The 15,658-nt window shown below is 35.5% G+C and overlaps 1 protein-coding gene across 24 annotated transcripts in view; it reads left to right on the top strand.

Moving 5' to 3' along the window:
* Nucleotides 1-15,658, top strand: part of DST (dystonin) — a 298,953-nt gene that overhangs the window by 159,876 nt on the left and 123,419 nt on the right. For 21 of the 24 annotated variants that reach the window (XM_066994753.1, XM_066994766.1, XM_066994772.1 and 18 more), the window contains 14 exons: nucleotides 1,042-1,137; nucleotides 2,441-2,566; nucleotides 3,001-3,153; nucleotides 3,406-3,560; nucleotides 3,788-3,914; nucleotides 5,048-5,231; nucleotides 6,223-6,380; nucleotides 6,470-6,648; nucleotides 6,856-6,994; nucleotides 7,762-7,955; nucleotides 10,191-10,353; nucleotides 11,014-11,097; nucleotides 11,188-11,295; nucleotides 11,538-11,636. In XM_066994753.1, coding sequence (XP_066850854.1) covers nucleotides 1,042-1,137; nucleotides 2,441-2,566; nucleotides 3,001-3,153; nucleotides 3,406-3,560; nucleotides 3,788-3,914; nucleotides 5,048-5,231; nucleotides 6,223-6,380; nucleotides 6,470-6,648; nucleotides 6,856-6,994; nucleotides 7,762-7,955; nucleotides 10,191-10,353; nucleotides 11,014-11,097; nucleotides 11,188-11,295; nucleotides 11,538-11,636 — 1,965 coding nt within the window. Of the gene's footprint in view, nucleotides 1-1,041; nucleotides 1,138-2,440; nucleotides 2,567-3,000; nucleotides 3,154-3,405; nucleotides 3,561-3,787; nucleotides 3,915-5,047; nucleotides 5,232-6,222; nucleotides 6,381-6,469; nucleotides 6,649-6,855; nucleotides 6,995-7,761; nucleotides 7,956-10,190; nucleotides 10,354-11,013; nucleotides 11,098-11,187; nucleotides 11,296-11,537; nucleotides 11,637-13,123; nucleotides 14,696-15,658 lie in introns of all 24 variants that reach the window. The other 3 variants (XM_066994752.1, XM_066994757.1, XM_066994751.1) reach the window with 1 other exon arrangement.

The following is a 15,658-nucleotide window of genomic DNA, read 5'->3' on the forward strand; positions in this document are numbered from 1 at the left end:
AAGAATGAAAAAAGGCAGAGAGGATGGATTTTTATGTTTCTTCACCTCATTGAGTTTATATCAATGTAAACTGGAAACAGACAAAGAAAATTTTTCCTTTCTTCCTTCTCACTGCGTTTACTTTTATTATAATGCATGATTTTTTATTTAATCTGTAGAATTATATTCTTTAAAAGTATATGCTGTTACTAATGGGTAATCAGTATATAAGTATAAATATACTTAATATATTAAAGATGCATGTTATGAAACTAGGCCATCACAGTGAAGATGCGTATGTAGGTTATGATGTCTGCAATAATGCTATATTAGGACATGAAAAAACAATTCTTAAATTAATGCCTTCTGTGCAGAAAAAATTATGCGTTAATGGATCAACTTGAGATTCATTGAAGCCAACGGAAAATCTTTGAATTCCCTGAGAATTATACAGAATTACCAAACTGAGACTTTCAGCTGCTTTTACCAAGTCAAGAGTCCCCTCTGCTGGTGAATATTAGAAGAGTACATCTGTAGTGACAGCACTGCAGTCAGTATAGGAGGCATCATTCAAACAGGACTGCATTCTTGAAAATCTCTACAACACGTATACAGAATTGCATATTGCAGCATGTCCTGAATTATTATTTTTATTGTGCACTCAGTGTTGCTTTAATATCTGATTTGTATGGAGGCAGGTGTCCAGATATTCAAACAAGTAAATAGAGCAATGGAGTCATAAACTGGTTTAGGCTAGGGGAACCTCAGGAAATCTAGTCCAGTCCCTGCTTATAGCAGTGTCAGGGCTGAGTCTTGAATGCACCCAAGGATGGTGATTCCCCAGTCCCTCAGGAAAGGTTTTCTGATATATGACCATGCTGTAATGGCAGGGTATTTCTCACATTTGTTAGGAATTTTCTTTGTTGCAGCTTGCTTTTCTTGGGTAAGGCGTTCAAGTCTAGATGCTTGTGTTTGCAACATTACTTTCATGTTGTCTAAATTCTGTAAATGTATCTATGTTTTAATATTCATTTCCTTTTGTAAAATCTGTCTCCCTTAAAGGCCTATAGAGCTGCAATGCAGACACAATGGAGCTGGATTCTTCAGCTCTGTCACTGTGTTGAACAACATTTGAGAGAAAATGCTGCCTATTTTGAGGTAAGGAAATAAGTCAATATAAGTGTGAAATGTTTTTAAGTTGTGCCCACAGTCAAAAAGTTCCATTTTGACTGAAAATGCTAGTTGCTCTCTCTCAGTAGTAGTAGAATTGGAATTTATCATGTACAATTATTAGATGATGAGCTGTACTCCCACGGTGTTACCACACCTGCATTGACTTGCCTGTAGTTACATTAGTTCAGAACAGATGGAAATCTGGTCTGATGGTTTTAAACAATGCCATAACAACAAGCAGAGAATCTGAGAAAGAAGCCGTGTTCTCTCCATGTCATACAGAACTGCAGTCAATAAAGGTTTTGTGGCTGGATGTAGAGGTTAATGATGGCCAAGGCAGAACATATTCCAGGTTGTTGTTCCAGGAGAACGCAAACAGAAATGGAATGGGCACCGTTAATAAAGAACAGAGCAGAGAGCACCCTGACCGCAGACATGTCCAACAAAACATCTTTCTGATTATCACCCTTTTACTTACCCATCAAATATGCATGAGGATTGAAGATTTAAGGATTTTCGTTTTGTAGAAAAAACATTTTCTACTCCTATTTTATATTTAAATTATAAATAGCAGTCCTTAGTGTCTTCTGCGTTTTGCAGTTGAATAGGAAGGCTATTGGGATTAAATGTCTTTTGATTGAGAAGAACAACAGCCCAAAGTTAGGAAATGGATGCTGAAGAAGACAAAGTTGAGTGGTTTGGGCTCCTACTGGTAACAGTAAGAAAAGGAGAACTCTGGACTTGAGGAATGAGTTGCCAATTATCACAGGACATTTCCCTTCCCAGTCGTTCTTAACCAGCGCCCTAGATTGAGGCAGAACTGCCAAGTGTGGTTGCTCACTTCCCCTTCCTCCCAAAATGTTCACTCCGGTGTGCTTGCTAAATCTGCAGCTAGTTTCTTAGAGTTTATAAGCTCTATCTGTTCTTTATATGTGAAAGTAATTATGAATCCAAGAATAATGCTTCGTAATTACGAAGCAAGAATGAATTCAGAAATTCTTCTGTTAGCTGAAACCATAATTAACTAAGGTTCAATAACTGCTGAATCAGTTTTGCATTTAGATAGTACCCAAACCAACTGCTGTTCCAAGACATTACAACATGTGCCTCCCTTAAGCGTACATTAAAACATGAGATCATGAATATTGTTGTGTGCTACAGTGGTCACTTCAAACTGCTAGGGAAGGTGATCTTTAAGAAGATAACGCTTCAAAAAACCTTCATGATGTAGCTATTTATATGTTTTTTAGGTTGTTTAATAGTAACACAGATATTCGTCTCCTCCTAGTTTTTCAGTGATGCCAAAGAGGCCATGGAATATTTAAAGAATTTGAAAGATGCCATATACCGAAAGTATAGTTGTGATAGAACAAGCAGCCTTCATAGACTGGAAGACCTTGTCCAGGAGTCTATGGTAAGAATTCAAGGATCCTGTTAATGTGAGCTACAGTTAAACGAGATATGTGTAGATTGTACTTGGATATAAAAGCCATGTTATAAAATTGTTCTTTTAAAGGCAAATAAGAAAATAAGACTGATATTTTAGAATTTATATATATTTTTAGATATTTTAGAAGTTATAATTAAATATTTTTATCCGTCCACATGTAATGACTGTTTTTCATACCCTTAAAATACAGTATTATTTATTTCTTTATCTTTACAATAGCAGATGTTGTGGGAAACCAGTGACTTCAGAAGGATAAATCGTTCTTGTAAAATGTGTTACTTTTAAGAAACACAGTAAAAGAAGTCAGAAAAAGAAAAGCTTAACAGGATCAAAGAAGCAGAACTGTATTCTGGCCACTTCTCATGATGTGTTCTTTGTTCTTTTCTTTACTGTTTTAGGAAGAAAAGGAACAACTCTTGCAGTATAAGAGCACAGTAGCAGGCCTTGTAGGGAGAGCAAAGGCAATAATTCAGCTGAAGCCAAGGAACCCTGACTGTATACTGAAAACATCCATCCCAATTAAAGCCATCTGTGACTATAGACAAATTGAGGTTAGAAACTTGAATTTCCTCAAATCAATTACAGACGTGAGAATTCAGCTGAAGTTTCATTAATTACCATGTTCCTGGAGAATGCTGGGCTCTAAATGTCTTCCACCCTAGTAAACAAGAGCAAATCCTTGTGTTGAACATTGTTTTTGTTGTTCTGTTGCTTATTTGGTGACACCATTTACAAAAGAGCTTTGTACAACTATTTTGTAATGCTTAGCTCATTAAATTTTTCTGCTTTTCTGTTAATACTAGATAACTATTTACAAGGATGATGAGTGTGTTTTAGCAAACAACTCCCATCGTGCTAAATGGAAAGTCATTAGCCCAAGTGGTAATGAGGCCATGGTTCCATCTGTATGCTTTACAGTTCCTCCACCAAACAAAGAAGCAATAGATACAGCCAACAGGTAGGGACAAAACAAAAACAGCTTTAAAATACGTTTTTTATATAAATATTTTTGTTTTCTTACACAGAAAAACATTTCCTTTGGGTTAGAGACAAGGAAGCAGATTTTTTTTTCAAATTCATTAATATGGAACTCAGGTTAAAATGTATTTTTTTTCCTTTTTCATACATTACTGCAATGTAAAACAGCATTCTCTTATCTTAAATTGGATTCTTTTTATGTTTCAGGATTGAACAGCAATTTCAGAATGTACTGGCCCTTTGGCACGAGTCACATGTAAACATGAAGAGTGTGGTTTCCTGGCATTACCTTACAAATGAAATTGAAGCCGTTCGAGCTGGCAATGTTGCCTCGGTATGTACTATGTCTAGCAAGGGCCTCCTAGCCACCTCCTAGGAAGTAAGGCTAAGAGGCGTAGGCTGCACTTCACGGAGGTAGTGCATAATTAATCATTTTGCAGTTATCCTCATTTTCTGGAAATAGCTGGCAGTGCACCACTGTGCAATATTCTGCCTTTATCTGAGCAACTTACACAGATGTACATGGGGAAAGAGCAGAGAGATTGTATCATGAAAACTACCAGTACTCTTTTTGGGCTAATCTCTCTAGTCTCTTGTTGTCAGCAGAGAGACAGGATCTCTTGAAAGCAGTTGAACAGTGACTAAATTTGAATTTTGGCTTGGATTTATCTTGAAGATGTCTGGGGAGGTTAGCTTCTCTAGGCTAAGGTTAATGTTAGTGAAAACTCCCCATTATTTCCTTATGCTGCAACTTCTTACTAACAGTTGGACGACTGTGAAAGTTACATTTAGTTTTTCAAGCTGAAGGCAGATGAATGCTGATTCCTCTTCTCATGTGTCTGTAATTTGAAAAGTTAAGTAGATAATTAGGATAAATTTGTCAGAAATAAAATAGAGATAGAGATCAAAATACTATTCTGTCTAGCTAAAACAATGTATGAGATCACTGAATTATCCAGTGTTGGATGTACAGCATAATGATATTTAGTATAGGAGTTTATTATACAGCATCAGAGTATCTCTGGCTTCAAACGGTTGCAAAAATTTTTTGTAATACCCAAAATGACATATTAAGTCCTAATTTCCCACTGTTGTTACTGGAAAGAAGGAATCTGAGATAATACTGAAACGTTCCTCCTCCTGTGACTCTTGCTGGGTGCCTGTTTGTTGCTACAAGGCATAGATGGAGATGGAGAAATGGTGTCTGATGTGGGGTTGGCTTAACACAGCCCATTACTGGTGTTAAAGTTGGAGAAGGATTTTATTTTGAATATAATCTATCTGGTGTTACTCTGATACCTGTCAAGTGAACCCCGGTCCAGGAACAGCAAGCTTTCAGAACCTCAATTCTTTGACTTTGCCATCTTAGTAATTGGTCAGTACTGTTTTTTAATAAAAAGTGTTAGAGGTAACTGCATGAGTGTTGCATCATTGCTGACTGCACCTTGGGTTTATGATCTGTTGCAGATAAAAACAATGCTGCCAGGTGAACATCAGCAGGTTCTAAGCAATTTGCAGTCCCGCTTTGATGATTTTGTGGAAGACAGCCAGGAGTCCAAAATCTTTACAAGCTCTGATACAGCACAACTGGAAAGGGAAGTTAATATTTGCAAGCAATACTATCAAGAGCTTCTGAAATCTGCAGAAAGAGGTAAAACTTTGCTGAGAAAAGTAGAAAGCTGCCCTCGCAAGAGAGATTGTAATTCTCAATACATATTCTCTGTATAAATTCAAGCTCTAGTGAATTACTGTTTTATCATATTGATATGGTTAATGTTATAGTTCCTCTGAATGGATAAAGAACTGTCATTTTAACATTTTGCACAATTATATTGTATGAAAAATCAAAGCCTTTTTTTTAAGCTTGCATGTATTAATCTATGTAAAAATATTGTTAATATACAAAGTGGTAGAAAAAAATTAGCCCTCCCCCAAATTTTTCTGTACACTACAGATTGCTGTTTAGTCAGTGTTTCCTTGCTGTTTCTGAATGTTTGAATTCAGCTTCAGTACTTTGTTGAGTTCATAACAATATTAAATTTTTTAACACTGTTAATGCAAGAGAAGTGTCCTAGATTTTTTTGTAGCTCCACAGAATACCTGTAGTTACAGTTCTCTTAACTCTGTTTTTAAATACAACAAGCACAAAAAGCTTAAAATAACTGTTCTGATACTGTCAAGTAGCTAATCACTTACAGGAATACAGTAGTGCAAAGCTGATTACTGCATTAGCATAGTTCACTATACTTAAGGAAAGATGTGTTGCCTTGTGCCTCTGAAGGAGAATTACAAAAAAAAAAAATCCCTTGAGATTTCCTAGAGAATCATGCCTGACATCATCTGGCTGAAAGATTCAGCTACTGAATTTAGCAGTGTCTGCATAAGGGATGATGCCTGTGTCTGGGATGGACGATAGAGGATAAATGCTAATTTTCAAAGTGTGAGGAGGTGATCTAATGATAGCTAAAATTTAAAGGTTCCTAAAATTTGTTTTGTAGTAAAAAATATGGAAATTGATGGGATTTCAGTCATTCCTGAAAAGACCTGTCGAATGGTGACTCTATAAAGTCTTCTGTGAGAAGACATGGTTAAAGTGTCACAATGGCTTTGTTTGCTAAAATGTTCTTTGTTTCTTTCAACAGAGGAGCAGGAAGAGTCTATTTACAACCTGTACATCTCAGAAGTCAGAAATATCAGACTTCGGCTGGAGAGCTGTGAGGAGCGGTTAATCCGACAGATCCGAACCCCAATGGAAAGGGATGACCTACATGAAAGTGTGTTTAGGATTTCAGAGCAAGAGGTGAGCCTTTGGGAAAGGCTCTTTTACCTAGAGTACACATCAGATTGATATAGTATAAAAACACTGTCAATCACTGTTCATTTTTACAGAAACTGAAGAAGGAGTTGGATAGACTGAAAGATGACTTGGGAGGCATCACAGATAAATGCGAAGAGTTTTTCAGTCAAGCTGCTGGTTCACCTTCAGTTCCTACTCTGCGCTCTGAACTAAATATTGTTATTCAGAATATGAACCAAGTTTATTCTATGTCTTCCATTTACATAGATAAGTATGTAATAGGCCATCTCCCATCATACACACTGTAGTTTACTATAAATTAAAAATATTAGTATGAATAATAATGATCAAGTAAGAGGAGTTAACAATATTTTAGCACTGTATAAAGGGGTATCTGTGACATGAAAAGACTGAAAAACACAAGTGTGTTGAGTATTTTTATTGCTTGTTCAGTTAACAGGAGATTACTGTTTTTCAGATTAAAAACTGTAAATTTGGTGTTGAAGAACACCCAAGGAGCAGAATCATTAGTGAAACTTTATGAAACTAAGCTGTGTGAAGAAGAGGCAGTAACTGCTGACAAAAATAATATTGAAAATCTTATGGGTACATTAAAGGTAAGAGTCTACAGGTGCCTGGACAAATAAAAAAAAATAAACGGGAAATGATCCATCTTGTAACATTTGTTCTGGTTATGCTTTACTGTATAGTTTATCAAAAGTTGGCATATGTGTTTGGAGGAAAGTCTGCATTAGGACTGATACCTCAACAAAAATAGACTTTGAAACATTGAGAATTGGATAGTTTGCATGTGTATAATTGCAATTAGGTAATGCTTTGCAGTTTCCGAACTTCGAAGAATGCCAATTGTTAATGCTTCAATAAGACTTATTTTTCTGTCTCTGCAAAGGTAATGCATGCTTAAGGTAACATAAACATATTCTTATATAAACATGTCCACAGTATGATTCCTCTTACTGCTGTGGTATACTAACTGGGATTTCTTAGGAGGTTTGGCATTTATCTTTCAGAAAGGCTAAAACTGAAGTTCAGCATTTTTAATACTCTGCATACAGCTTATTTCAATATCTCAAATGATAAGTAATGCTTTTTTGTTAGCGATTGGCACCTACCTAATTTTGTGAAAGCTGTAGTTTATCAGATAAAGATGTCGATTTGCTGGCTGTGTTTTGGTGCTTGTGTTGTGGGGGATGCTGTTATTCAGAACTATTTTGCAGTTCACGGCTAATTAGTTGCTTCAAACTCATTTTGGTGCCATTCTAGTGTTTGAGCAACCAGAAGTAATTGCTTATGTAAAATATTCATTTATAAGTAGTGTCATAATTTAGGAATTATTTAAAATATTTAATTTATCATACACTAGCAATGGAGATCTGAAGTAGATGAGAAAAGAGAAGTATTCCATGCCTTGGAGGATGAGCTGCAGAAGGCAAAGATGATCAGTGATCAGATGTTTAAAATGCACAAGGAACGTGATCTTGACTTCGACTGGCATAAAGAAAAAGTTGATCAGTTAGCCGAGAGGTGGCAAAATATTCATTCTCAAATTGAGAATAGGTTTGTATAACTTTTTCTTATAATCTGTTCGTGTTTTTTGATGTTCTTGTTGTTTCTGAGGAAAAATAATCAAGAATGAATGTTAATGAGCTATTTGCTAAATGCACTAAGATCAGGGATTCTTATCTTTTCTGTGCTGCTGACACTGTTGTCTGTCGTTTCCACAGGGATTGTCTCTGCCTGTTGAACACCAAAAGATTAACAAAATAGAGAAACTTTGTTTTATTTCTAACAACTTACTGAGACACAGTAGAGAGAAACTGTCCTTTTACTTTCCAAAAAAAGCCTACAGACATGGCTTGCTGTCCTATGGAAATGCCATCTGTTTCTCCACATAATTTGTTCTGACAGGCAAAACTCATGAGCTGATTGATCAGTTATGACTGGCTTCGTGTTTGCTTGCTTTTAATGACTTAAGCGCTAAGTCTGGAAGCCCTTAGCTTCTATTGACTTCTGTGATAATTTTGTTGCAATAGCTACCAGATTAAAAACTTCTGGAGAAGTGCCAGTATTTTCTTTTGGTGTGCAACTGGTTTCATGAAGTCTCCTTACGCAATTGCAATGTTGCTCTAATTTAAGCCTCTCAATATTATTGTTGTGACTATATTGGAGAGTGTTACTCAAATGCACATGCCTTTACAGATTTACAGATATCACAGAACACAGCTGTCAATAATTTTGAAGGAGATGTCCATACATCTATTTAGTGTTGTTTCCTTTGTAGTATGGAGAAGTTAAGGAAGTCTGTAGTACACAGTCTGAATTTATTTCCTTTAAAATCTACTTTAATTTGTCATTATAGATAACTTGAACAGGAACATCAAATACAGCGCTGTTTACGTAAAGTTTCACACAACACCCGTTCACGTTTTTGTCCTTCTTTTCTAAGGGACGAGTGTCCGCTCAGATGTAATACTGAAGTTATTTGGTTGCAATTAACCAACTTAGTTGGCTCTGTTCAACATCACCAGTAGTTAAAAGGCAGATGGGCAAAAGCTGGCTGATTTAGAGCTGACTGGAGAATGGCTAGCCTTAAATCAACTCAGATGATTCATCATCTGATAGCGTGACAAAAATTAAATGATAAAACAATAGTTCTATGAGGTATTGAAGTGTCCTTATTTCCTCATAGGACAAACACGAACCAAATGATCTCCTTACGGCTCTGTGTTCTGAATAGAACGTACTGAAAAGTTGCTGTTAATACAAAGTGACTTCTAGTGTAAATAGGACAGATTGTGGTGGTTGCAGCATGTAGCTGTAAACAAACTGCTTTCTGCAAATGTTCACTCTGCTGCTTCCTAACAGCTTGACACTGATGATCATTATATGGAAAGCATATACAAATATTGGCTGCAGTTACCACGATCCCTTCTTACTTTCATGGTTATTGGCGTAAAACTATGCTTAAGTATGAAACCTGACAAATAGTTTATCCTTTGCTTGCTCTTTTTTACTCTCCTTTTGGCATCTTGAGAACAACAGTAGTGCAATTCAAAGTATTTATTCACAATCAGACAATTCACAATTCAAAGTATTTATTCACAATTGAGTAAGTTTCTCTGTAATTATGCAGTGTTTTGGATGAGTGGTATTTATATGATACTTGAAGTAACAGTATAAGGATCATGAAAGTATAACTGTCAGTATTGGAACCACTTTAAAGAAATACATCGTACTTTTTGCCAGGTCAAAAACATAATTTTAAAAGGGACTTTTTAATGGTCAACAAAATCTCTTGCTTTAGCATAGCAAGTGTAACTGCTGTTGTTTTGTGGGAGGTATGGGGTATGGTGAACCGCTACATAACTCCAGCTCAGCTTTTTGCCTTCTTAATTCACATAAGTCACATTTGAAATTCTCCGACTTCATAGAATTAATTACTGTTGCAGAGACCTTCCTCTTACAGTGTGCCTGGGGATTCCTGTGCTCATGGAGTTTCAAGCAATTTAGCTCACTAATGAGAAATATATGCATAGGTTTTTTTCTGTAGTAGAATCTCTCTTGGGTGTTGTTTATGACAAATGAAAAGGCTTCATCAAGCTGGGGATTTCAGTGTTTGAGAAGTTAATTTACTGTTCAGTTAGTGCTATTTTACAATGTTTATAGTATGCTATACTATACTTAGCTTAGCAGAGCTAAGATATCCAAAGCCTTGAAGGTTGTATTTAGTGTTGTGCTTTTTATCATTTATACTCATCTTTACTCCTTATATATTTTCTAACATAAAATCAGGTTGCGTGACTTAGAAAGTATTAATAAATCTCTGAAGTACTACAAAGATACTTACAATTCATTGGACACTTGGATTCAACAAGTGGAAGATACTCAGCGAAAGATTCAAGAAATTCATCCCGAAAATAGCAAAGCACTGGCTAAACAGCTGAACCAGCATAAGGTACGTAAGGGATCTCATTGTAGGAATTTGCTGCTGTGATGACTGGAGAAGAATTAAAATATCAGTTGAACCCAATGATGTCAGTCTTATTTCTTGAACTGAGGTGCTTATATCCCTCAGCCTTTATTGTAAAAATCCAAATTGTCAGCAGCATTTACATTTTTATGTTCCCATATGTTATGTGCAGCTAACATTTTTAATATATCACTAATTATTACTATTTTTTAGACCAGTTTTAGTTCTCACATTTGCAAACATAAAACCTTAGAGAGTGCCTAAAATTACTGGCTTATCACCTCATTTTTTTTATTTAGAGCTACTCTTGGTAATTATGGACATAGAAATATATTTATAACAATAATGTATTTATATAACAAAATACTTTCATGTAACAAATTATATGTGTGAAATGGTATAACCCTAATTTCTTTTTGAGCTTTGCTCACCAGGTATTAAGCCTGGCAGGACTTTTTCCACTACTTTTGTACTGTAAACCAAGCAAAACCAGGAAATGGGCTTGAGCTTACAATTACTTGTACACATGTGGAAATGTGTGTATTATGTAATTTGATGTTGTTAGATAAAATAGAAATGCTAATAACAACAGCCATAAGAAAAGAGTCACTTTTTAAGATAAAGATGTAGATTCATATTTTACAGATGCTGGTTTCTGAGATTGAGATGAAACAAAGCAAAATAGATGAATGCCAGAAATATGCAGAACAGTACTCAGCTGCTGTGAAGGTAATAAATACTGGTATACTTAGAATCCTTTTATTAGTGTCAGTATCATGTGGAATGCTGACCATTTTGTGTATTTTATGTTTTTTATAGGACTATGAATTGCAGACTATGACATACAGAGCTATGGTTGACTCCCAACAAAAATCTCCAGTGAAACGTCGAAGAATGCAAAGCTCATCAGACTTCATTATTCAAGAGGTAAACGGATTTCTTATGATAGGAAAGCTTTATGCATCTTTGCTTTAAACGGAGTAAACAAAAGAATGAGATTTAGGATTTATTAATTAGTAAAATGAAATTGGATTCAAAGTTGGGATAGGTTCTAGAAAAGTATTTATCACTTCTTAAAAGGTTAATTCTAGGTAGTTGTCTTTTTACATTACGTGGCATTCAGGGTGAGTGTTTCACTCTTGCCGCCCTCCCATTTTGTTTCTCTGCAGTTCATGGATTTACGGACTCGTTATACTGCCTTAGTGACCCTGATGACGCAGTACATAAAGTTTGCAGGTGATTCTCTGAAAAGACTGGAAGAGGAAGAGGTAGGTCATCTGCTAAAAGACAACCGAACAAAAAGAACAGCTAAGCAAATAAAGAGCAATCTATCTATCTGCTGGAATTATTCACAAAGTTAGCAGCAGATACAAAAGACCGAATTCCCTATATACTGTGCTCTATACAGTAATGTAGGAGTATCAAATTACAACATTCAGATAAGCAAAACCATATCACCCATACGTTTTACCAGTTCTTCCAGCTGGAAGGATCATATGGCTTACTAATTTCTGCTGGAGATGCAGTTACATACAGTACATTTTAATACTGCACTATTTTAGGGCTCGATCTTTGGGATATATGCCGACATTAAGCTGAGTATGTATTCTGGTCCACTTACAATATATAAAAGAGCCCATTAAACAGGGAGATGCAGTGTCCTCTCAAATTTCTTAATTATTTTTGACATGTTTAGATTTTTTTCCTTCTGCCTTTCTACTGTATTGATTCCTTAGGGTCAAATAGAATTTTATTCATGTTTAGTGTTGAATCTTATTAACAAGCGTAGGTTACTGAAGTTAAACAGACAAATTACTCAGAATACATTCTTGCTGCAAAAATACCATTCCAAATAATTGAGAAAAAAAATGAAAAATTTCACTTTCTTCATAAATCTGTTTCTCTCAGAAAGTAATTCAGTTTCTTAAGGGCTATAGTGTTTTAATATAATCTATACACTTCAAATCTCTAAAATAAAGCCCTGTTACACTCTTATGATTAATTGTGCCCATATTAAATTTGGTCCTGTGTAACTTACATAAAATTGGAAAACATTCAGAAGTATAAATTTTAATGTTGTTACAGAAAAAAAACCACACAGAGTTCTTAAACTAATTTTACATAATTCTGGTGCTGGCTTTGTTTTTATTGCCTTTCTGGCTTTTGAATACCTTTGAACAAACTGTTAATGCTAAGAGAATGCATCTTTGCACTAATGTACATCATTAAAGTGGTGGAGTGTGCAAATGGAAATAGATAAGCTTCTTGATACGTAGCCGCTATAACTGAGTATTCAGTCTAACTAACAATACTAACTTTATAATGGATAAAAAGTGAAACAAAGAGCAAGAATTGAAATGGGGACCAAGAATCCTGTGAATGCTGATAGGCTTCATGTTCCTCAAGAACAAATGGAATCTTTTAAATGCTTCTGAGTCTCCATCTGCTCTGAATCCCCAGGACTGCTTTTTTTCTTTTGGAAATCAAATACTCTCCATCCAAACCCTGTCCTGCTCCTGAATTCTTCTAAACTTCTGATAGCTTCTTCGAAGATAACCTAAATAGGTTTCAAAAGAGGAATAATAGTATGTTTTCCTCGGATCAAACCTCTGAAATCTGTGGTTGTTCCAAGATTTTCTTTCATGACAGTCTTTCTTCTTAACTCTCAGTAATGGCATTAAGAATGCACAGAATAAAGAAAAATAAGATCCTTTCCGTGATATCTCTGTTTAATCCATGTTACTGTCATGCTCAGAGCTTACCAGATGACAGTGAGCACCAGCAACCTGTGAAGTCAACTGAAGTCTTTGAACGGTTGGTGTGTAATGAAGCAGTTGAATTCAGAGAGGAAAATGCACCTAATGAAAGCATGATGGATGTGGAATATATGCAAAAAGATAACTCTTTGGATAAAGCTAAACAAACAGAAAATACACTGGAAATTCACAGAAGAAAATTACACAGAGATGATAAAATCGAAGTTGATAGAACATTAAAAAAAGTTGTAAATCTCAATGATCAAGAAAGTAGCATTAGTGGCAACAGAGAAAATAAGCTACATACAGAGCAAGATAATGTAATGGGTTTTGGTAATCAAAGTAAAGAAAACAAAAATGATAGAAAAGATTCCTTTGTTTCAGCTGAGATCTCTGTGAGTGCGAATAATTATCCTGGTGAAAGGTTAAGTCAGCAAATCGTTAATGGAGAGAGACAGAAAATAGAAGGAGTGTCAAAAAATTTATCTGAAGTGGAAATAATATGTGAAAATCAAGAAAAAAGTTGTTCAAGAAAGGCAGGGAGCAATGTTCCAGCAAAGGAAGGATATGAGATGCAATCAGAAACTAATTTTGAGCTAACAATGAAGAAAGATGAAGTTATTACAAAAACTGGAGAGCATGCCCAGAGCATCAGCCCTCACAAACAGCAACATTTTTCGGCAGAAACATTTTTTGAATGTCAGAGTAAAGAACATTGCTTTACAGAAAGTAGCAGCAACAATACCATAAGTAATGAAGGCAAAGAGTTTCAAGTGTGTGGTGAAGATGCTGACTCCTTATCAGGTCTAAGGAATGTTGTACCTTTAGAGAAAGTTGCATCTACTTTCAGAGAACTGGGAGTGCACAACAGAAGTGAAAAAACGAAGTTAAGTCTGCAGTCTGTGGGTAATCCAGGCATTTCTGGTAGTATTGAAAGGGACGCAAACAAACTGCACAGAACATCTCTGGGTAAAAGTTACTTCATAAAACAAAGTGAAACCCTAGAAGAATCAACTCTAAATCGAAATGAAGCCAGGAGTACAACACAAGAAATTTTGGCTTTTTCATCAGGAAATATTTCAGAGAATCAGCATACAACAAAAGTCTCTCAATCTAATCAACCAGTGGAGAGTGATCCAAGTTTCAGTACAGAATTGCTGAGAAATGCAGGTGATTTAAATTCCCTCTCAGAAATTATTTCTGGAGGAGATAATCATTTTCCATTTTCAGAACATGGATTAGCAAAAAAGATTTTGAGTCACGAGGAGGAAGTAAGTGAGAAGAAAATATCGCAGGGTAAAAATTATGGTTTGGACAACATAAATATAAGCAGGAAGAAACTGAGTGGAGAGGACAAGTTAGAACAGGATCAGAAATGTAAAGATTTATTGCTAGTAGCAGAAATGGACAGCAAGGATAAAGGTCATAACACAAAGGTACCTGGAAAAACCACTGAACTACAGAAAACATTCTGTGAAAACACAGGAAACAAAAACTCACTTGAAAGAAGAAGGGAGACAAAGACAAAAGACAGTGGTAATGAAGATAAAAGGAGCACAACTATAACTGAGGTACCAGAGTTTTTATGCAATGCAAACAGAAAAGTTAAATTAAGAATGATTCTAAACCAGTCCAAATCAACATTTGAATCTCAAAATATGTCAAGGTCAAGTGATTTAAAGTTGATTCAATATAATTTAAACAATGAATATACTAATGATATACTAATTACTGTGCATTTTGATTTTTGATTTTTATTTTTTAGTTTTCATAAATTTATCCATATGTTCATTTTATATTACTATTTAATTGCCATCCTCTTCTCCACCCAGCTGATGCTCAGCCATGCCAGTTAGAAATAATGGAAGCTAACAAAATTTAATTTGGGACTAATCTGTATTTTCAGTTTGTTTCAAGCATAATACATTAGGTTTAGTGCCTACAAGAGCATAAAAGGAGATCGGATAAGAAATCACTGTAAATGTTTTGTGTTGGCTAGGATATGTTCAAGATTGTCTCTGTGGAGGGTCAGGGGAAATACAGAGTGAAATTGAAGAAGCTGCCTTTGCATTAGCCTTTTAGGAAATTAGTTTCATATATCATATGAAGAGTCAGGTAAATCTGGTAAATTTGAACTACAACATTTCGTTTATTTGAAAATATTGCTATAATTTTCTTCCATGCCATATCTGTATGATCATAGGAATATGGGTGTGTTCTTACCTCATGTTAGCTCACACTAGGTACCTAATGCCATAATTGTGCTACTGAAGGTGAGGTATGTATGGTTTCAACTATATTCTTATGCAGTGCTTCTAAGAGTTTGCCTTCACCTGCCAACATACGGAGACTACTGTCTGGTTTTCACTAGGATTTTTCTAACTACCATGTTTATGTTCTAACTGTGTCTACACCGCAGAGCAGCTGTGCTCCTAGTCCCCCAGCTGAGACAGTGGATGTGTTGATACTGTGGAGCACAGTACAGAACATAGATATATTGGGGGATAGTTCCCTTCGTGGTCTTGACTCATCTT

Source organism: Anser cygnoides, chromosome 3 (genome assembly GCF_040182565.1).
Source record: "Anser cygnoides isolate HZ-2024a breed goose chromosome 3, Taihu_goose_T2T_genome, whole genome shotgun sequence".
NCBI lineage: Eukaryota > Metazoa > Chordata > Aves > Anseriformes > Anatidae > Anser > Anser cygnoides.